General features: G+C 38.4%; 1 protein-coding gene across 2 annotated transcripts in view; it reads right to left on the reverse strand.

The window, feature by feature from the left end:
* Positions 1-22,303, reverse strand: part of itga4 (integrin alpha 4) — a 184,673-nt gene that overhangs the window by 76,141 nt on the left and 86,229 nt on the right. For both annotated transcript variants that reach the window (XR_015757649.1, XM_043693478.2), the window contains exons 15-17: positions 21,184-21,338; positions 9,775-9,927; positions 9,047-9,123 (exon numbers count right to left, since the gene is read on the reverse strand). Coding sequence is in view for 1 of the 2 variants with exons in the window: in XM_043693478.2 (XP_043549413.2) it covers positions 9,047-9,123; positions 9,775-9,927; positions 21,184-21,338 (385 nt within the window). In the remaining variant the exon portion in view is untranslated. The remainder of the gene's footprint in view (positions 1-9,046; positions 9,124-9,774; positions 9,928-21,183; positions 21,339-22,303) is intronic.

Raw genomic sequence — 22,303 nt, forward strand, 5'->3', positions numbered from 1 at the left:
ACAGGGAGTATGTGAAAACTCCACACAGTCAGTCACCTGAGGCAGGAATTGAACCGGGGTCTCTGGCATTGTGAGGCAGCAGTGCTAACCACTGTGCCACCCACAAATCTTGTATGTTTGAATCAAGTCACCCTCTAAGCTCCAGCAGATACAGGCCTAGCCTGCCCAACTTTTCTTCATAAGGCAACACACCCATTCCAAGCATTAGGCTAATAAACCATCTCTGAACTGCTTCCAAAACATTCACATAATACCTTTAATAAGGAGATCAAAACTGTATATACTACTCCAGACATAGTTTCACCAGTGCCCTGTATAATTTATGCAGAATCTCTCTACTTTTGTATTAAAATTCCCTTGCAATAAATAACAACAATCTACTAGCTATCCTAATTACTTGCTGTATCTGACTACTCATCTTTTGCGAATCATGCACTATGATACTCAGATCTATGTACACCTCAGAGCTTTACAGTCTCTCACCATTTAGATAACATTTCATCTATACCCATACGGACAAAATGCATAGTTTCACACTTCCTCCATTATCATTCATCCCTCTGCCAGATTTTCGATCACTTGTTTAAGTCTATCTCTTGGTAGCTTATTAATTTATTTACTTACTTACTTATTTCCTCCAGTAAGCCTTCTTCAGAAGAAGAGTCTGAAGCAAGGTCACTGGAATCCAAACATTTGCACAGTTGGCTGGACAGCTGGTTTACAATGCAGGGTGCTGCTAACAGAACCAGTTCAATTCCCAGACCAGCTGAGGTTACCATGAAGGATTCTCCCTGTAATCTCTTCTGAGGTATGGTGACCTTCAGGGTAAATCCTCCACCAGTTATCACACTCTCCAATGAAAGAGCAGCCCTATTGTCTGGTAAGACTTTAGCAACTCTTCCTTATATGTCTAAGTCAATTCAGTTTCTAGTCAATGGGAAACCCAAGGAGGTTAATAGTGAGGGGATTCAGTGATGGTGGCATCAAAGAATATCAAGGGATAGCAGTTGGATTGTCCCTTATTGAAAACAGCCATTGCCTAGCATTTGAGTTGTTATGAAGTTGAAGGCGTGTACTGTCCCTTTAAGAGAGTGTGAATGCTGTTCTGAACTGAGAGATTAAAAGCATCTGCGTATATAACAAGATGGCAGTCCCAGAGTATTCTGTAAAATTGAAAATATGTAACATTTGGCTGTGAAATGTTTTCCTGAGTTGGTTGCGGTTTTGACAACAATTCAAACTTAACCATTTTAAATTATGCTCCAGGATAGTAAAACCCAATCGAGTTTAAATTTATTGTTTTGCCAACATCGAACCAATGAGACAATCTGATGTTGAGAGGGTTATAAAATGCGGACCTTTTGAAAACTGGTCAGAGAGAGAACTGCCATTGAGACAAATGCCTGGAGATCTAACATCTTGCTCTCCAAGAAGTTAGGAAACACTCTATCAAAAGGAACCTTTTCATGTGAAACATACTCACAGTAAAAAGACAATGTCCCAGAGAGATCCTCAGCAAGAAGAAGACTGACTGACACAGAAGATGACAGTCGCTGTGTTGCCTTGAAATTAAGTTGATGTAATTTTAATAAGTGTCTTATGGAACAGCATATTGTTATAGAGTTGGAGGCAGATAATAAGCAGTTAGGAGAAAGTGGGTCTTAGAATTGTGACCAATTGTTTAATGTTTGTTTTTAGAGTTAAAAAATGTTATTTTCTTTAAATAGTGGAATTTGTGAGTTCTCTGTCACATACTTTAACAGATTATGAGGTAAGGTGAGCTTTTTTGGGTGTTTGGATTTAATTAACAGAGGGGTTCACCTCTGTGTTATAACAGTGTGGTGTATATATTACTTATCACTTGTCAGCATAAGTCTAGAGATTGTCCAGGTCTTGTTGTATTTGAACACAGACTGCTTCGGTATCTGAAGAATCACGAATGGTGATGAATATTGTTCGCCGATGATTGCACATTATCAATCCTGACCTTATGATGGAGGTAGGTCATTGATGAAGCAGCTGAAGATAGTTGGACCTAGAATCCTAGCCTGAGAAACTCCTACAGAGATGGCCTGGAGCTGAGATGACTGACTTCCATTCACCAAAATCATCTTCCTATGTGCCAGATATGACTCCAACCAACGGAGAGTTTTGCCTCCTGTTATCCACTGATGCCAGATTTGTTAGGGCTTCTTGATGCTACACTCTGTCAATTGTGGCCATGATCTCAAGGGCTGATACTCTCACTTCACCTCACCTCTGGAACTCAACTCTTTTGTCCATACTTGAACCAAGGCTGTCATAAGGTCAGGAACAGACTGATCGTCAGCTGGAACCCAACTAGGTGTCACTGAGCAGGTTATTGCTGAGCAGGTGCTGCTTGATTGCACTGTTGATGACACCTTCCATCACTTTACCGTTTGGTTTCTAATGAAGCCTGAATGCAAATCTGTTTAAATCATCCTTTCCCATCTCCTTAATATTCATTATCCGTGGCCAAATAGCTCAATTGAGGGGACCAAAGTTCCCTTTGTTAATGTTTTCCTTTTAAAAAATCTATAGAAACTCTTACCATCTGATTTGTATTTTTGACTGAATGGGCCATCACTCAAAAAAAGGGAAAGGAAAATGCCATTGAGTCCATCAAAAACGGTTCTAGCCTTGAAATTAGATTGTGCTGCATTCTGCCAAATCTTGTGTAATTGCATCTAGGGAGTGGTAGAACTAAATTGCCCATTATCAGCATTTGAGATGATTAGGGTCATCACGTTCCATAGCACCTGCAGCAGCTCCTGTTGAGGCATTTTCTTCTAATACAATTTTAGATGATATACTGTTTTAATTAGACAAAGCACTGGGAAATTAGCAAACGATGCCAACAAAGAACTACAAAGATGAACAAATAAATATTCAATGATATGAATAGTTGAACTGACTTCTGTGTACTTGATCCTAGTTTGTTTTGCAACATACAAATCATTTCAATTATTCTCAAAGTATTAGTCAGCACAACAAAACTGATTTCTTTTTCAGACAAGTTGAACTAAGCCTCTTGTGTGTTTTTCACACTTATACTTTCCCTCACACTTTTAATTGCTTTATCTGGTTTTGTTTATGAATTTTCTTGTTGCCCTCTTTTCTATAACCAACCCAAAATGGTTAACTTATGTTGTATGAGTTATGCATAACAGATACTAGACTGTCAGTTTCAAACTATTACTTTCACTTTATATCAAATTGTCATAAAGTAACTTCCAAAGTGACCATATCATGATAACCAATAATGGTGAGGATGGCAATGTGGGGATAATGAACAGTAAGAGAGAAGCAGGAGTTCAGAAAGGCAAATAAGCTTTGTAAAATACAGCAGCTTGTGGGAAGATATTTAAAAGGCTATAAAGAAATTGAACAGAAACAAAAAAAATTAGGATATGGAAAGATAAAAAAGAGAAAATTGCTAAACCATGGGAATCCAAACTGAAATGGGTGTAAAATAAAGCACAAGCCATAAGAAACAACAGCTTAGATATAAAATTAATTAAAATACCATATCATAACAGACCAACATGGTTAAAATATTGTTGTTGCTTGATTGGGATTCACAATGAAATATTCCTACTTTTAAATTTCACGAACATAGTGGATGAGGGAAGAGGGATATTGATGATAGCTATTAGCTTTACATAAAAATAAAATACAGTGCCACTATATTAGGATTTTACAGGAGAGTTGGTGCAAACAGGATCCTATCAGATTCAAGTTAGGAACTAAAAGGTAGTGCTATCTTAGTGGGATACATTATTTACCACAAACCAATTAAAGGAGGAAAAAAATTGTAGTTAAATTTAAAAGGCATATTATATTTAGAAATTAGATTATAGCAAGTTTTATTTCAAAATGAAGGAAATGCAGTGAGAAAGCTTTGCATTCTGTTTGAAAATGTTTTCACAGTTAATACGTTGACATTCTAAAATGCTCGAAAGCTCTGCTTAATCTGGCTATGGAAATTAAACAGTGCAAGTTGACAATTTAAAAATCAGGGAACACTTGGAAAAAAAGCCATATTATAATTAGGTACAGTGTAAGAGAAAATGAAAAAAGTAGAAGACAAGTACATGTAACTGGAAAAAGATAAGTGAGATTGAAATAAAGAAGAACCTTGACTAGATTAAACAATCATTTTCCTCAAGAGATAAAAGCTTGGTCAGCAATTAGTAATATTCAATTATGAGATGGAAAGGGTGCAATTTATGAACAAAAATACTAGTTAGGAGCAGAAGGCAACTATTTGACCTCAAGTCTCCTTTCCTGTATATCCCCTATATCGTTTTATTCCTTTGTCAATCAAAATCTATCTAACTTAAGCCTTAAAAATTCTGAATGACACATCCTCTACTGCTCCCTGGAAGAGAATACCATGAACTACCAACTCTCAGAGAAGAAAATTTCTTACCTCCATCGTATAAAGGAGATCACATTTTTAAACTGTGATCTTAATTTTCATCTCTCTTAAAATGAGTCACCTTTTCACCATCCACCTTTTAAGATCCTTCAGGATCTTCAATATAGTCTCATTTCATTCTTCTAAACTCCAATGAATACAAGCACAAGCTATACAATTTTTTTTTCTTCCCCTGCTAAGAAATCAGCTACTTCCTTCTGCTTTAGGCTCTGCCAGCGCCACAGATGAATATTTATCTGCACCAACATTTATGTAGATAGCACCAACTCACATCTATTGAGATGGTAGGTGATGCGATGGTTAATATTTCACAAGGGTCTGAATTAAGGGTGTACTTATAAATATTAACCTGGATTGAAAACTATGTGAGCAAAACACAAAATTGGTGTGCGAACGGAAAGTAAAATGGCAAACTGGAACAAGGAAAGATACCAAAAGGAGCACTAAGTTAACAGATGGGCAGATCAGGTGATTCAAATGTTCAAGGTACAAAAATCTGAAGTAATACATTTTGCAAGATTAGGAAAAGGAATCCTACTGTAAAAGACTTATTTGTGGAATAGATGGATTTAGGTATATGGATACACATAGTGCAGGAAATTACTTTTATATTACATGAAACTGCCGGCAAAGTACTTGGGTTGTTTGGAAGATGCCATAATTTGCATGCAGAAATTAAAACTAATCTGTTTAAATAGAAACATCCAAGGAATATGCTTTGCAAATTAGTAAACATGTTTTCCACTTTATTAAGCTGAGGCAAAACCATCCTTGTAATGAATCTCTGTGCACACAATCTAATTCTGCCCGGTTATGTTGATACCATAGCATATGGAACAGAAAGATTTTTTATTTAAGAAACACTGGTTAAAAATAAGGCCAATAGTGAAGGACACACCCAAGTTTGAAAAGATTGAAGTAGCAAATTATGAATTAGTAATCAAATTCTGTGAAAAAGCTTATTTAAAAGCAACTCCATGCTTGGTTTCATTATGTATTTACTTGGGCCAATTTTAACTGTCTGATATCAACATTCATAGGATTGAAATGGGTTCAAACTGAGTCATTTGACATATTGCCAACTTAATGCCAACAGTTCAGTTTCAGGGAATAGGTCCCTTAATTATGCAATTTTGTGTCTTTAGATGAAGTGCAGAGCCCAATTGCAATTTTAAGGAATCACAAGTAGAGTTTGTACCATGTGTGAAGTAATTCAATTGGCTTCACAAAATTCCTAACGGCACTTTGCCTTCATTCCTGCCTTAGAATTAAATATGGATATGTTTTGTAGAGGAAAAGGACAAAAATAATTTCCTGTATATTTTAATCCAGAAACTAGTCTTATACCTACAGTTTGCAGGTTCCATTTAAATGAAGCAAGGCCCTAAAAAGGTTTTGGTTTCTTCACAAATGGGTATTTCACTGCAATGGAGATGAAATCAACTCAATTTACTTCCGAGGATGTGAAAGATTTGTTTCTCACTCTACAGTTGGTACATATGCTTAAATATCAGCTAGCCTTAAGGGAAATAGAAAATGTGATTTCACCATCTTTCAAGAGACATTGATGAGGATTTTCTGGAGTTTTGTTATGCTAGTCTTTGCTGCAACAATTCTGGTGCATGATTCATTCTATCAGCTCCTTGCCAATGCTATGATTATCGTGAAAGTGGCATCACAGGTAGACAGGGTTGGGGATAAGGCAATTGGCATGTTTGCCTTCATTGGTCAGAGCACTGAGTATAGGAATTGTGACGACATGTTGCTGCTGTACAAAACATTGGTGAGGCCACCTTTGTCTAAGGTGATGTTCAATATTAATAGATCATCCAGACATTAGCAGATATGTTCAAATAGGTAATGGTAACAAGAGGATGATACTTATCATTATGACTATGGTCGCAACACTGATTGCAATTCATTACTTTCAGCATCAGGAAACGTTAGCAGAAGATTGTTCAAAGCTTAAACTTTCCGATGGCACCACTGTGGGTACAGCATGCTGCAATTGATTCAGCCCTCTCTCACAGAAACTGATTATGATTTCACAGAAATCTGTCTTCACCAGTAAATGATTGACCTATTTCCACTGCTGGACAAATCTAAAGCCTACATGTGGCTGATAGTTTTCTACTTCAAGTTGCCAAGCTTCTGTCTAACACCAACAAAACTTTTAATTGAGAGAACACCTCAAAATTTATAAATCAAATTCCATGGCACTTGAAACAAAACTTTTGTTTCCTTGAAACAAAACAAGAACTTCCAAAGAAGGGTCACTGGACCCAAAACGTTAACTCTGATTTCTCTCCACAGATGCTGCCAGACTTGTTGAGTTTCCCCAGCATTTTATGTTTTTGTTTCAGATTTCCAGCATCCACACTTGTTTCTTTTTTGTTCCATGGCATTTTTATATGGTATTAAATGGTAAAATTAAAAACAATTTTATGGAAAGGATGACCAAACGTTTGGAGAGTTGTATTTTAAAGGGCACTTTAAAGGAGGCAGGGAGGTAGAAAGGCAGAAGAGTCTATGAAATGGAATTCTAGTGCAGGGAACCTCAACAGCAATAAGGCACAGCAGCCCACTGTTGGGTGAAAGGGTCAGATGAACAATAAGACAAACCAGGGCAGCACTTACACTGCTAATGGTAGGGCTCTAGGGAGTGTTGTCAAACAGAAAGATCCAGGGGTGTAGGTTCAAAATTCCTTGAAAGTGGCATCACAGGTAGACAGGGTTGGGGAAAAGGCAACTGGCATGTTTGCCTTCATTGGTCAGAGCACTGAGTATAGGAATTGTGACGACATGTTGCTGCTGTATAAAACATTGGTGAGGCCACTTTTGGAGTATTACATACAATTCTGGTCAGCCTGCTATAGGAAGAATGTTATTACATTGGAAAGGATGCAGCAAATATTTACAAGGATGTTAGCTAGACTTGAAGGTTTGAGTTATAAGGAGACGCTAGATAGACTGAGACTTTTTTATCCTGGAACATAGGAGGCCGAGGGGTGACTTTACAGAGGTTTATAAAATCATGAAAGGCATAAATAAGGAGAATTGCCAAGATTAGGGGAGTCCAACACACTGCTGCCTCACAGCGCCAGAGACCCGGGTTCAATTCCCGCCTCAGGTGACTGACTGTGTGGAGTTTGCACATTCTCCCCTTGTCTGCGTGGGTTTCACCCGGGTGCTCCGGTTTCCTCCCACAGTCCAAAGATGTGCAGGGTCAGGTGAATTGGCCATGCTAAATTGCCCGTAGTGTTAGATAAGGGGTAAATGTAGGGGTCTGGGTGGGTTTCACTTCGGCGGGTCAGTGTGGACTTGTTGGGCGGAAGGGCCTGTTTCCACACTGTAATGTAATCTAATCTAACTAGAGGGCATAGTTTTAAGGTGAGAGGGGAAAGATTTAAAAGGGATCCGAGAAGCAACCTTTTCACACAGAGGGTGATGCATATATGGAATGAGCTGCCAAAAGAAGCGGTAGAGGTGAGTACAATTACAACATTTAAAAGGCATTTGGACAGATACATGACTAGGAAAGATTTAGAGGGATACAGGTCAAATGCAAACAAATGGGACTGGTTCAGTTTAGTGAGCCTGGTCAGCTTGGAGGAGTTGAACCAAAGGGTCTGCTTCCAAACTGCATGACTGTCTGACTTTATTAACCATAGGGCGGGATGTAGATTGTAGGGCCGGAGCAGGCTTGACTGACAGCAAATCCATGAAGGCAATTAAATAAGGATGGAAATGGTACATTTGAGATGCTTGGGAGCAGGGAGCCAATGTAGGCAGTTGAGGTAGGTGTGGAATTTGAGTGGGAATTAATATCAAATGGCAGAGTTTGGGTGATACAAATTTTATTACAGTAGAAAATAGGAGCATGGAAATTCAAGTATAAAGACAAAAAAATTTTAAAACGTTTGAGCAGATCTTGATACTGACAGAAGAAGGAACCACTCTGACGGTGAAAATAAATGACTTTTGTGGCAAAGCTTTTGGGTTAATTGGTTAGAACGTCAAGAGTACGAACAGTCTGGTTTAGTCTAAGACAATGAGATAGAGAATAAATCAACTACAAGAATTGCGAAAGGAACTAAAAACAATAGCTTCAGTTTTCCCCCAGTGTTTATTAAAAAAATTTCAGTGGGCTTTGGGTTAGTGTGCAAAGGCGAAAGGAAGGGGAAGAGGCAACTGAACTTATCGTCCAGACACATGACTGGATTTCTATTTCTTGAACACTTGACTAAAGCTGTTTCATTTGTGAAAGATGAAGACAAAATTAGATAGCAACATGGTAGGGATAAGATCTTTGGAGACTCATCTTGCCTTAGCTATTTCTCAAGCTTAGCTGGTTAGCAGGGTTGAAACAGGACAGAATGGAAATTGATAACCAACAGATGACCAGCTACAGCATCACTAATTAAACATCAAGTCACAAAATGTAGGAAAGTCTAGCTGAGGCAGAATATCTGAAATAATTACTGAGAACATCATTTCTTTAACATGTTTTACCAAGTATGTATTTAAAACAAAAAATTCATATTAAAAAGAACAACACATAACTGTAGAATGTACATCACCCACCCTGTTAGCAGCAGTTTTCCAGAAACCTGGAGGTTAGCAGAACAATTTTCAAATGCACAATATCGCTCAAAATAGGTCTGTTCAAAAAAGAATGTAAGAGTAAATGTACAATATGTAAAATGAAACAATAAATACAAATAAAGCTTATCATGATAATGTATAATTCAAAGCTCTGTGTAATCATATCTGAGACCATATAACACAGCTGAAATTTACAGAAAAGGTACAAATCCTCATTATCGCCACTTTATAGGTGATGGTTGTATTGTGGTCCTGATCTCAATTTCACAGATTTGGAGGTGAAAAACAGGAGAGTGAGCACAAGCCAGCAACACCTTACAATAGTGTTGGGGAGGCAAAAATAATAATCTGGCTCTATTGACAACAAATTCAGATAAATTAACTTAACTCTTCATGGGCTACTGGATGTTTCTTTAAGCATCACTGGCTGCTACAGTTCAAATGTTACATGCTCTGCACATCTGTTGTCAAATATAGCATGGATCCTGAAATGGACATTAAAAGTATTGTAACTCGGGAACTGTGGTCAAAAAACTGGTATCTAGTGTACTTTTGGAGGGAGAAGGTCAGATGGAGGATAACATGACTAACGATCAGTCCTGTTAACCCTGAACTACACTCAGCTATCAATGCAGCACATACCAATTTCTACCCCAAAGTCTTTAGTTGTATCACTGGATGGATAAAAAATATAATTAAATGCAAACCTTATTTTTGACTTCATTTGTTTGGTTTCCTTTTTTCTGCAAAACAGGTTGGAGTGGTCGGAAAGCATCTGTCGATTCATTCTTAGTAATATGTTTTTCCAGGAAATATGATACTTCAAAGTAAACTGGTGTCAAAATATCCCTGACCTCCCTCTTTTAAAAGAAAAAGAAACATAATTCAGTGAATAACACATTATCAATGTGCACATATCTTTAAATTATACCATTGCAATAGCAAGCTCAACCAACTAATCAAAATTCATAGAATCCATATGCATAATATGGATTCCGTGAATCTTGAATAGAATCCCTATAGTGTGGAAACAGGCCCTTCAGCCTAAAAAGTCCACACCAACCTTCCAAAGAGTATCCCACCCAAACCCTTTTCCCTACATTTTACCCCTGACTAATGCACCTAACCTACACATCCCTAAACACTTTAGGCAATTTAGCATGGCCAATTCACCTAACCTGCACATGTTTAGACTGTGGGAGGAAACCGGAGTACCCGGAGGAAACCCACACAGACACAGGGAGAATGTGCAAACTCCACACAGACAGTCACCTGAGGCTGGAATTGAACCCAGGTCCCGAGCGCTGTGAGGCAGCAGTGCTAACCACTGAGCCACTGCACCACCCCACCACTGTCGAGAGTAGATGCTGTAATATTGGTTTTAGCCTGCTTAAGAATGCAAGGCTAATAAAAAGACCACTAAAGGGGAAATAGGGTCACAAGATTTCTCAGGGCTGGTTCAGATTGATTGCCAAAACATATCAGAGGTTTTCAATGGTCTCTTTACATTAGTCTTTACTTCTCTGGACAGTTCAAACTTATATTGATAAGATGAAAGAAAACGAAAATCTATTTCTTCAGCAAGCCAAAATTAGAGGCATAAATTTACCACCAAAAATATTAGAAATGTTTAAGCTATTCTTTATTATGTACAAGTCATTGGTAGAATTGACTTATTAGAAATAAATGTCTAAAATTAACCTCAAAAAGATAGCTGCTGATGAAGGTGCGTTTGGCTTGAAATAATCAGAGAAGACTGACAGCCTGAAAATTACATCCATGGGGCAGATCCTTACTACCAGGTGGTGGTGATGGTGAGTGGGGCAGAGGATGGTGCATGGCATTAGTGAATAGTGAACCTGCAGCCTGAGATGATGAGGGGAGTTTTAATCCTAAGAATGAGAGGTGGTGATGATGTAGGTGATTAAAACAAGTAGATTTGAAATCACGGCTACAATCCAATTCCAACGTTCAGCTTTTAACAAAGGTATGATTAAAATTCTGCAAATAACCAGTTCCTGAAGTTGATACCTTAATTAGTGTGAAAAGGTGGGTACTTGTGCTTCAAATAATATTCTCAGAAAGATATTTTTAAAACTTAAAAGTCTCCAGTATAGGCTTCCTGGGGATTAAGCAACTGGTTAGTAAAACAGAGACAAGACTGAGCAGCAGTTTGGGGGAGACATAAACTTATCATTACCCATCTGAGTAAAATCTCACTAACAGCAGCTTGTTTCATTAGTCTCTGACAAAGGATTGGCAAAGAGCTTTTGAGAGAATGCAGATTTTTCTAAACTCTGCTGATTTTAAAATTGGTATATTTAGAGTGAAAGGTCCATTGATCACGTATTACAATATACCAGATACTGTACACAGCTTGTGTACAGGATCGAGATGCATAGACAGAGAACACGATGTAAAATCTTAGGAGAAGAACTCCGGGGTTGCAAAGGTTCAACTTCATTGGTCTCTGAGATAGCAGTGCTTCAGAGCAATCACTCGTTAACCTCATCCCTCACTGGCCTCTCCGACTGCAGTGCTTCAGCACCTTGATGGCAGTTGATAACCTAGTGGTATTTCTGCTAGACTATTGACCCAGATATCCCAGTGATGTTCTGGGGACCTGCATTTGATTCCTGCCATGGCAGATGGTAACATTTGCATTCAATGAATGAATTTTAAAAGAAAAAACTTTCAGAGGCTGAGGTTGATATGTCAGATGTTAGCAGTTATCTATATTCTCCCACAGAAAGACCTATTCCTTTCACTGACCTGGAGGCCATGCATTAGCACTGGCTATAAAAATCACCATGGACCTCAATATTAGTTCTTTCTGACTCACTACATAGGATATATGAAGTGTCACAGATTCCTGCAAATAAATGCATATGCCAAATGATAGATGGTTGGGGATAGGTCTGGGACATCCCCTATGGTCACAACAGGCAGAACCAGGGAACATTTGGATTTGGAATTTTATTTGAGTTTCTACATCTACACAATGCCAGTCTGATGACAGTCTTAAGGTTTAGACACTGATGAAATAAGTAGGAGAAAGTGAGGATTCCAGATGCTGGAGTTCAGAGTCAAGAGTGTGGTGCTGGAAAAGCACAGCAGGTCAGGCAGCATCCAAGAAGCAGGATAATTGACCTTTTGTTCCTGATGAAGGGCTTTTGCCTGAAACGTTGCTTCTCCTGCTCCTTGGATGCTGCCTGAGCTGCTGTGCTTTTCTAGCACTACTCTCTCAACACTGTTGAAATGAAGTCAGCATACATGTTTCAGAGATATTTGTAATTCAGTCACCAGCTATTGGTGAATGCCCTGTCTCTCCATCTCTGATGGAGAACAATTCTGATTTCTCCATTTATTTCCATCACAATGTCAGTGATCTGGACAGTTTGTTACAGCCTCCAACCAGACCATTTCCTCTTCCTTACATTTTGCATCTTCTTTCCTATAAAGCATTTGGTATGCTTTCCATCATAGGTCAAAGCACTGAGTACAGGATTTGGCAGGTAATGCTGCAGCTGTACAGGACAGTGGTTAGGCCACTTTTGGAGTATTGTGAGCAATTCTGGTCTCCTTCCTACCAAAAGGATGTTGTGAAACTTGAAAGGTTCAGAAAAGATATACAAGGATGTTGTCAGGGTTGGAAAGTTTGCTCTATAGGGAGAGGTTGAATAGGCTGGGGCTGTCTTTCCTGGAGCGTCAGAGGCTGAGGAGTGACCTTATAGACATTTATAAAATGAGGGTGTGGATACGATAAATAGACATGGTCTTTTCCCTGTGGTGGGACTGTTCAGAACTAGAGGGCACAGGTTTAGGATGAGAGGGGAAAGATTTAAAAGGGCTCTAAGGTGTAACTTTTTCACGCAGAAGATGGTGTGTGTATGGAATGAGCTGCCAGAGGAAGTGGTGAGGCTGATACAATTGCAACATTTAAAAGGCATCTGGATGGGTATAAAAATAGTAAGGACTTAGAGGGATATTGGCCAAGTAAAGGCAAATGGGACTAATTTAGGATATCCGGTCTGCATGGACCAGTTGGACCAAATGGTCAGTCTGTTTCTGTGCTCTTTGACTCTATGTGGTGAAAGAAATACATGTGTGAGCAAAGAACAGATATTCATCCGATACGTGCAGTGCATTTGATGAGGGTAACGACGAGTCAAATGGAGAACACTGTGTAAGAGCTAGGGAAGATGACAATGGTGAATTTATAACGAAGGAAATGTTGAATGTCAAAGAAAATTAAGGCTGTGCCACTAGAAGTTTAGTGGATGGGAGGTCTGTTGTAATGGAGTGTGCTTGGTAAGCAAAAATAAATGGCTAGTGGACTTCAAGAACGGTTAAGAATTTTCTTTGTCGCTACTATTCATCCATATGAGTGTCACTGCCTAAGCCATCATTTACTGCCTATCTATAATTGCCCAGAAGACAGTTAAGAGTCAACCACATTGCTGTGGGTCTGGAGTCACATGTAGGCCAGACCAGGACATTAGTGAACCAGATTTTTTTTGACAATCAACAGTAGTTTCATGGTCATCATTAAACTCTTAATTGCAGATTTTTATTGAATTCAAATTCCACAATCCTCCAGGGTAGGAATTGAACCCAGTTCCCCAGGTTGTTATTGGAGTTTCTCAATTAAAAGTCTAGCCATAATACCACTAGGCCATCACCTCCCCAAAACCCCTCCACAAAACTGTGCTTGATTATCCAGACTTCTTAGTCTTTAAAATTAGTTCCTGCATTGCATCCAGGATTGGAGGAGAGATTTCCTACTGTTCATTTCCAATTCACTTTCTTGATGAAAGCAGGTGGTTTTTGTCTCCAATGATATGGGTGGGTAAAGGCATTTTGCTCTTGCTCAAACTGTAGCCAGCCACAAATGCAAGAATGTGTTAGTAGTCATAGGTGCTCCTTTGCTCCATGTGCAGCATTCAGCATCAGCACATCCTGACTTCCCCAACTTCTATTTGCATAATGTACCTTTACAATGGAAACAGTGTCATGTTGGTGCACATCATGCTTGCTATGCATCTTGGAGATGTAAAACCCAGAATTCAAAACTGATTACTTTAACGCAGTTTCAATTGCAAATTCTGACCCACTGATGTGACTTCTGGGTTTTGCTCACACGTGTGCTGCCTTTCGATTAATATGAGGGCCACTAATTCTGATACTCCACCTGCTTAAATCAGCTCTATTATGATAGCTTAAGGAGGCAACCGAGAGACGAGAAATAGTTTTGCAGAGCCAGAACTGCAGTGTCACAGGCTGTCACATTAATGGGAAAATCTGATTAAAAACATGACAAAAGAGATGTCTCCAGATGTTGACACAATTAACTTTGAAATCCTCAGAGGAACTGCTGACATAGAACTTCTGAATGGAAATATGACAGGATCTACAAATTTTAATAAGATGTAGTTTTAGAGCCAGAAAATGGGAGTCAATAAATTTTATTGGGAAAGTAGGTAAAAAGGTATCAGTCAGTAAGTAGAATGTGACATTGACACATAGGTGGATTTGATTGAGAAAGGACTGCCATCTCCTGTGATGTTTGCCCAGTTAAACAACAAATTAACATTTAATATCTAGATGAAGAATGGCCATGTTGGCAATGTATCAGAAAGCTACCATCGCCCATGGAATTGCACAACCTCATAAATCAAACAAAAATTAGGAATATGGTGAAACAATGTCACTACTCACATCTGTTCCAACACACCAGTTTCATTATGGAATTGGAAGAAACTACAATAATTAATGCAGAATGTTGTATTTTTTCATAGTCCAGTGGTACATGTGAAAAAACAGTATATTCAGTGCTAAGTTGAGAGCCAAGTTCAAGGGGGAAAATAAAATACAGCCAAACAGTAGAAGCTGCATGCCCTAAGCATCATAACACATCCTGACTAGCCTATCGTATATTTCCAAAACTTTTCTTCCAGGTTTGAAAAATCTGCAAGTTCACCCTTTAAGGTGTACTGCCATGAAGTTTACAATTCCATTCCTGGTCTATGACAAATTATTTAGTGACAGCTAACACAGAGGCGACTAAATGCAAAAAGCCTCAATAGCCTCTGTTAGGAAGAATAATCTTAGCTGGAATCACTGCTCTCAGTTCCTATCCTGCAAGGTGTATATCAGAGAAATACAGATTCAGAAACAGGTACAATGCCCCCCTCAGCTAACTAGCTCTTCAATATTGACTGTTCAGGCTCATATACATAGAATGTCCATTTGAGTAAGATTGTGATGAAAGTAGCTGGTAGCTCTGGAATTGAATCTCATGGAAAGTGCTTTATGTAGTTAACTCAAAAGGAACTTCTCGATTTCTAACCACCTACTGTGCAAAATATCCCAAGTTATTTTTGTAAGCAGTGTAAACAACTTCAAGCTGTGACTATTACAATGCTGGACTTGATTAAATTATTCCCAGGTGTAAGTAGTGACAGACAATGCTCGTCCTTCCAAAGGCTCACTGTTTCCACTTATACATATATGCTTGCTTGCTTTGACCTAAATTGAATGTCATTTAATCCGTATTAATTTTCCACAAGGTCTCTTATATATCTGCAGTATATTAACTAATCAATCTAATTACCAATTGATTATTCTGTTCTCTGAATTGATAGAACTTAAGTGCATTCTAGTAAACACTTCATTTGAGAGATAATCAAACATTTACCCTTAACAGCTTCACCAGTATTACACTGTGCTTCAGGCAGTGCAGTGTAATACTTGTGAAGCTGTCATTTGAAACTAAAGGCACTGATATCTGGTTCATTTTCTCAGACTATGTAAGGCCTAAAAAAATTCTAGTGATTTCTCAATCCCTAGTTTCCTGTAAAATAGGATAAATCAAATTCAAACTATTGATTTATCCAACATCTTTAATTATATTTGCAATTACTTAATATTACAAACCACTTTTCTCATATTTCACATATTTAATAAAACCCATTTGGTTTAGTTTGGTTTATTCTTCAGCAGAGAACATAGATGGGAGAGAGATTGACATTCAGATGGGAATACTGTCTTTGGGATCTAGAAAAACAATTTCTGAATTCATGCTCTTGGCAGGAATTGAACCCAATGGAAATGTATGTATTTGCTGACCAACTTTTTCCAAGCTTTAGAATTAGTTCACAGAAGACAATAAATAATGTTTCCCTTGGCTTTCCAATAGGTATTATACTGGACATTGCTCCCAACTGAGAGCACAAACATTTAAAACTACCGCTCAAAAAATATGGTATCGGATCCAGATCTGAGAGATTAGAAACTGACAATAGATGTAAAGAAGTACTAATTAATCGACCATTCACTAACTGTTGGGAAAACTCGGTTGTACTCTTTGTCAGACCATGAATTCAAATGCTGTTTGGGCAGCCTCCCAATTCTACAGGGGAGATTTGAAAATTTAAATAAATATGGCACGTTCAATGCTTACTTTCTGTTGATGGTGAATGTGCACAGCTAATTAGTAGCCAGGAAATCCCTAGCAGAGGAATTCTGAATGGCTTCTTTTCTTCAGTGGGTTAATGCATTTTTTTGGATCCCTACGTGTTCTGTGTCTCAGTGCTGTCTGAACAGGAGGGTACCCACTGATAGACATGATCAAAGAAAAGGTACTGTACTGGGACATTCTTTTCAAGCATTCCAGTTCACAGCATAGTGTCCCATCAGCCTGCAAAACACGATAGACATGATCAAAGAAAAGGTACTGTACTGGGACATTCTTTTCATGCTGAAGGGAGGAACTCAACTCGATAAACCAATTATGTAGTCAGAATGAGAAGCTAGGTAATGCAGATGGTGAAATATATCAATCCAGTTTATCATGTTTGTAGAGCAGAGAGTATTTGAGGAAAGGTTTGCTAGATTGAGAAAGGCTGACAAAGTAGCATCAGCTGAAGGGCATCAATTCAAAGGAAATAAATGCCTTTATGCAAAAGCCAAGCATTCCAGTTCACAGCATAGTGTCCCATCAGCCTGCAAAACACGAACCAAAATCCTGTGTCTTACATCCCCCCAATAATCATCTTTTGAAAGGCAGAAGTGTCAAAAGGGAAATAATTATTTTCCCTGGTATCCCTACCCCATATTCTTACATCAAGTCACTTGCAGGCAGTTATTTCGAAGTTAGAAGTATGCCACAGCCTTTCATAATTAATTTCAGTGTTCCCAGCTGTCTTCTGAGGTATTATTTTATGGATCAATCCACTAGCTAGCGAGCCTTCAACTTGTACTTTATACCTTATGATTGTTGTTGCTTCAGTTCCATGTTTGATTGCTGGCAGGTGCGATTCTGCCAAACCTTTCCAAACTAATTCTGCTCCTTTCTGCCTCAAGGCTTTGTAAGGACACTCATAGAGTTTATCTTTTAGCTGGAAGCTAGAGCAAATCTTCCATTTGCTTTTCCTGCACAAAAACCTGGCTGAAATAGAGCCCCACCCAGTGAATGAAGAAGTTAAAAGGTTTGTTTCTGCTTTAAGTCCAGACTTAACTTGGTTACATCTCCTGGTGGTTCTCCTAATTCTGTGAGATGCAGTCAATAAAGCAGAGTTGCAACTGCCTCTGTCTATTCCCAAACTAAACTGCTTGCTTCTATTAGTAAAAATACACAGGCAAAAGCCATCTAACCAAAATCCATCAATGGCAACATGACATGCTTTGGGATTATGATAAATGATTTTACCTTAAATGCTACTCTTTGATTTTTTTTTTGCCCATATGAATAATAAAAAAGGCCTTTCTCCAGACTTCCTAGGTCCACAAAAAATGTTTACAAAGCTGCTTCAATTTCTTTCTATCTGAAATTATGTTAATTTAAATGATTTATTGAAGAAAGAGTGATTTTTCTAGCTCTATTAAACTGAGATTATCCCCATTCCTTATAGCTTTTGTGACTCTACCCATGACCTTACAAAGTCACCAATATTTATCTCAGCAGTGTAAAAAGCACAAGGTCCTACATTTACATGAGAGTTATCACCAGTTTTCCAATCAGATGTCCAATTATCTTGTATTTCACCTCCAACACAGAAATTATTCTCCAAAAACTAGAGGTTATATTCTAAAACCTACAAATTATGAATCAGATTTGAGTAACTGTACTTGTTTGCTGTCTGTGTAATATATTTGATACATTGGGCTGATACTGACCTAAAACTGAACCACTTAGTGTCTGCTTGGAGCCAGATTGGGAATCTAAGTGTACAGCCAAGTTTAAAGCCTGAAAAATCAGCTTTGTGACCCACAACCACCTTTACCTGCCTATTTCCCATTTTAACTGAAACTAAAAGATGAGTGAATAACCAACCACCTCCAAGAAGGTGGGCTATATTTTTTAAACATGATAATGAGGCTGCAAGTCACATAATCATTCAAAGCCTCCTAAACTTTAGGAGGGTTGGGGAGCCCAGTAACTCCCTCACAATGAGGACTTGGTGGATTCAGAGGGCAGGTATCTTCACACTTACCTCCTAGATCTAGATACCTAGCTGAAAACCCTTCAACCTCCATTCTGGGAATGACATCCAATTAAAACACCCTCTTCCCCCTCCTTCCAACTCCAATTTATATCAGCTCTGATCAAACACTGACCCCCAACCCTCACCCCACTCCTCCTCATCAATTGGTCACTCATTTCCATTCCCCCGATCAATACGTTCTTGGCCTGACCCAGTCTCTCTCTGTTACTTTGATTGTGTTCTGTCACCCCCTTTCAAACTGGTGGAAAATTCCCTGGTGAAACAGTGGCACACTTCCAGGTTGACAACCTGATCCTCCAGCTCAAGGCATAAAAACACAAGGAGACAGTCACCTTCATCACCACAGGCATGGGGTGACCACCTGTTCCAAAGGTCTGTCTGCCAAAGGATGCAGAGGTCATTCAAACATCTGACATGACAGCCTGAGCTTCAGGCACACTGCTGCTGACCCTTGGCCTGTAGGTCTTATTTGGATGGCATTCCTTCTGCTCGTTCCAGGAGCCATTCGCTAGGTAGGATGCTGTAGGTCCTGTACCTCTAGGCTATCCTTTCTATGGAACCTTTTCCCCAATGAAAATCTTAGAATCTTCATGTCTCTCTTCTTTATGAGTCAACTAAGAACAACTTTTTTACCAAGTTTTTCACCTTCTGCTGTTAAAAAATCTCTTTGTAGAGTTTAGAAAAAGCTTACAATGCTTTCTACAATAGCAGCCACCTCCAGTTCTCTCAATCCCCTTTCCACCAAAGTTTGGTTGCTCATGTAATCACCTAGATTAATCATTTAACTATTGTAATAACTTTCATTTCATTACTTCACTAAATATTTTCTTCAAGTAATAACATCACATCAGCAACATTCCCCGTAATTATTCATATTTCAATAACTGATTTTCCAGCAAAACACATACTTAGTTCCAATTGGAATATGTTTTTCCTACTAATTCACAAAATAAATTAAGTGCTGGGATTTCTTTTTGAGTTAAGACTTTGCAAATTAAATCCTGTATTCAGCAGATTTTTAAAAAACTTGTTAGGAAAGACATTTTAAAACCTATGGAGAAAATGTGGAACAGAGTATACTTTCAGCCAGAAATTCACATCAGGAGTTCAAGACGGAGGTAAGGCAAATATTCAACAACAGCATATTACATGCAAATGTTAATTATGAAAATTATGTTGCAAAGTATGCCAAAAGAACCTCATGTAGAATTGTAAAGTTTTCATTTATAGGAATGTTATTTACAAATCTGTTTTAAAAATGTGTACACTAATGGCACAGTACTTGTATCCATTGAGTAGAGATCAAGTTTATTAGTGCCCAGATTGCAGATACTTCAATATGTCTCCTCATATGTCAGTGGCAAAAGGAATTCAGAGACGGTTTGAGTTATAAAGAGACGCTGGATAGGCTGGCATGTTTTTCCCTGGAGCATAGGAGGTTGAGGAGTGACTTTATAGAGGTTTATAAAATTATGAGGGGCATCAATAAGGTGAATAGCGAAAAGTCTTTTCCCTCAGGTAGGGGAATTTAAAACGAGAGGGCATAGGTTTTAGGCAAGAGGGGAAAGACTTAAAAGGAACCTGAGGGGCAACGTTTGCACACAGAGGAAGTGGTAGATACAAGTACAGTTACAACATTTATAAACATTTGGACAGGTACATGAACAAGAAAGGTTTAGAGAAATTCTCTTGAGATCGACAGTTACTGTTTTTCACAGGCATAACGTTTCTTTCTAATTTAAATTTGTCCTATTCACAATGATGTCTCAGAATTTCAGCTTTTCAGTCAGTACTACAGAAAAACTCCTGTGCTTAGGGCAGCACGGTGGCTCAGTGGTTAGCAGTGCTGCCTCACAGTACCAGGGACCTGGTTTTCATCCCATCCTCGGGTGGCTGTGGATGGAGTTTGCACATTCTCCCTGTGCCTGAGGGTTTCCTTTGGATGCTCCAGTTTCCTCCCACAGTCCAAAGCTGTGCAGGTTAGCTGGATTGGCCATGCTACATTGTCCCATAGTGTCCAGGGGTTTACAGGCCATGTGGATTAGCCATAGGAAATGCAGAGATAGGTGGGGTTGAAATGGGGGTGGGTGGATCTTGGCGAGATGCTCTTCGGAGTGGGCTTGATGGGCTGAATGGCCTGTTTCCACACTGTAGGGATTCTATAATTCTATGAATGAACTTCTGATTTCCAAATTGCTGTCAGTTTTATCATTTTAAATAACATCAAATTTATTTAACAAAATATACAGACTAAATTTGAGTGTTTAAAATGGGTGCTGAACTGTGACTCTAGCCTGGTACATTATTCCCTTCTCTTGGACTCTGCTTCACCCTGATGACCACTTTGGTTAATCTCTCTACGTGCAATGCTACAGGGGAATTTCACAAGAAAAAACAATAAAAACATACGTTGCTGGAAAAGCTCAGCAGATGTGGCAACACCTGTGAAGAGAAATCAGAGTTAATGTTTCAGGTCCAGTGACTCTTCCTCAGAACAGGAATTTCACAGCTATCTAAAATATATGAAGAATAATGCAGGAAAGAATTTCTCAACTGCAAACAGATTTACTTGGTTTATGTATAATCAACCTGGAAAATGATTCAACTTACCCTCATAAGTGCTTGATGAGCGTTACATTTAATGATATTGTGATAGAGTGCAATTTGTCCTGAACTAGTAGTCAAGTTGCCATCAGATATTAAGATAAATCTCGAAGGAAAACCATTTCTCCTTTTGACGTCTGTACTTATGTTGTAGCGCAACACTGAAAGACAAAAGATAGAAATGACTTTTGTGACTTTGAAGCAGGTCAGAACATTTCAAAGTAACATAACCAATACTTTCAGATATGAGCATTTAGAACAGTCAGAGCTACAACACCTCCACAAGATGGCACTTCATTAAGGAACTGGAATGCGAATTGTTCACTTTCATTTCCCCCCAACGATTTGTATATACTCTAAGCATTTTGTTATGCTAACATTTGTAGAATCAGACTGCTGATTCTTAGAAACAAATCACTTATATGCATCATTTGTTACTATCAATATTTTGTTCAGTCTCCATCATAAAAATGCAACTCATTAAGGTTTTTGATCTGTACAATTAAACAGGTTTAATAGTTTTTTAATATTTACAGTGCTATAAATTGTTGACAAAATTCTTGGTCTCTTGAAGTAAACTTTCAGCAGAATTAATTGCTGGGAAAAGGAAAACAGATTTCATCGACTATACCAACGTGTCTGCACATGCAGCATCACATTAAGTAAGCACAATATTTTTAGAAAAAAGTATATATTTGGATATGAAGAAGGGCTTATGCCCGAAACGTCGATTCTCCTGTTCCTTGGATGCCGCCTGACCTGCTGCGCTTTTCCAGCAACACATTTCCAGCTCTGATCTCCAGCATCTGCAGACCTCACTTTCTCCTCTATGAATATTGAATGCAATGAAACTATATTGATATGTACAATTAGTGATATTTACCGGTATATTCCATTGACAATTTTACAGGAACAATTACAGCAAAAATCCTTCAGTCAAAATATATATTGCGAATTCATGTATGCAACTCAGGTCAGGGTACATGATTTACTATTTCCAATAGTTTCATAAGAATTTTGATCCATTCTGCTTATATTCTCAACATGTACAGCTGTTAGGTAAACTTCCATGGCAGTAATAAAGCTTTATACAGTTTCCTCAACAGTATAAAGAATGTCTGATCTT

This window comes from Chiloscyllium plagiosum, unplaced genomic scaffold, assembly GCF_037043375.1.
Source record: "Chiloscyllium plagiosum isolate Xiang-an unplaced genomic scaffold, Cpla_swu_hap1 HiC_scaffold_7, whole genome shotgun sequence".
Taxonomy (NCBI): domain Eukaryota; kingdom Metazoa; phylum Chordata; class Chondrichthyes; order Orectolobiformes; family Hemiscylliidae; genus Chiloscyllium; species Chiloscyllium plagiosum.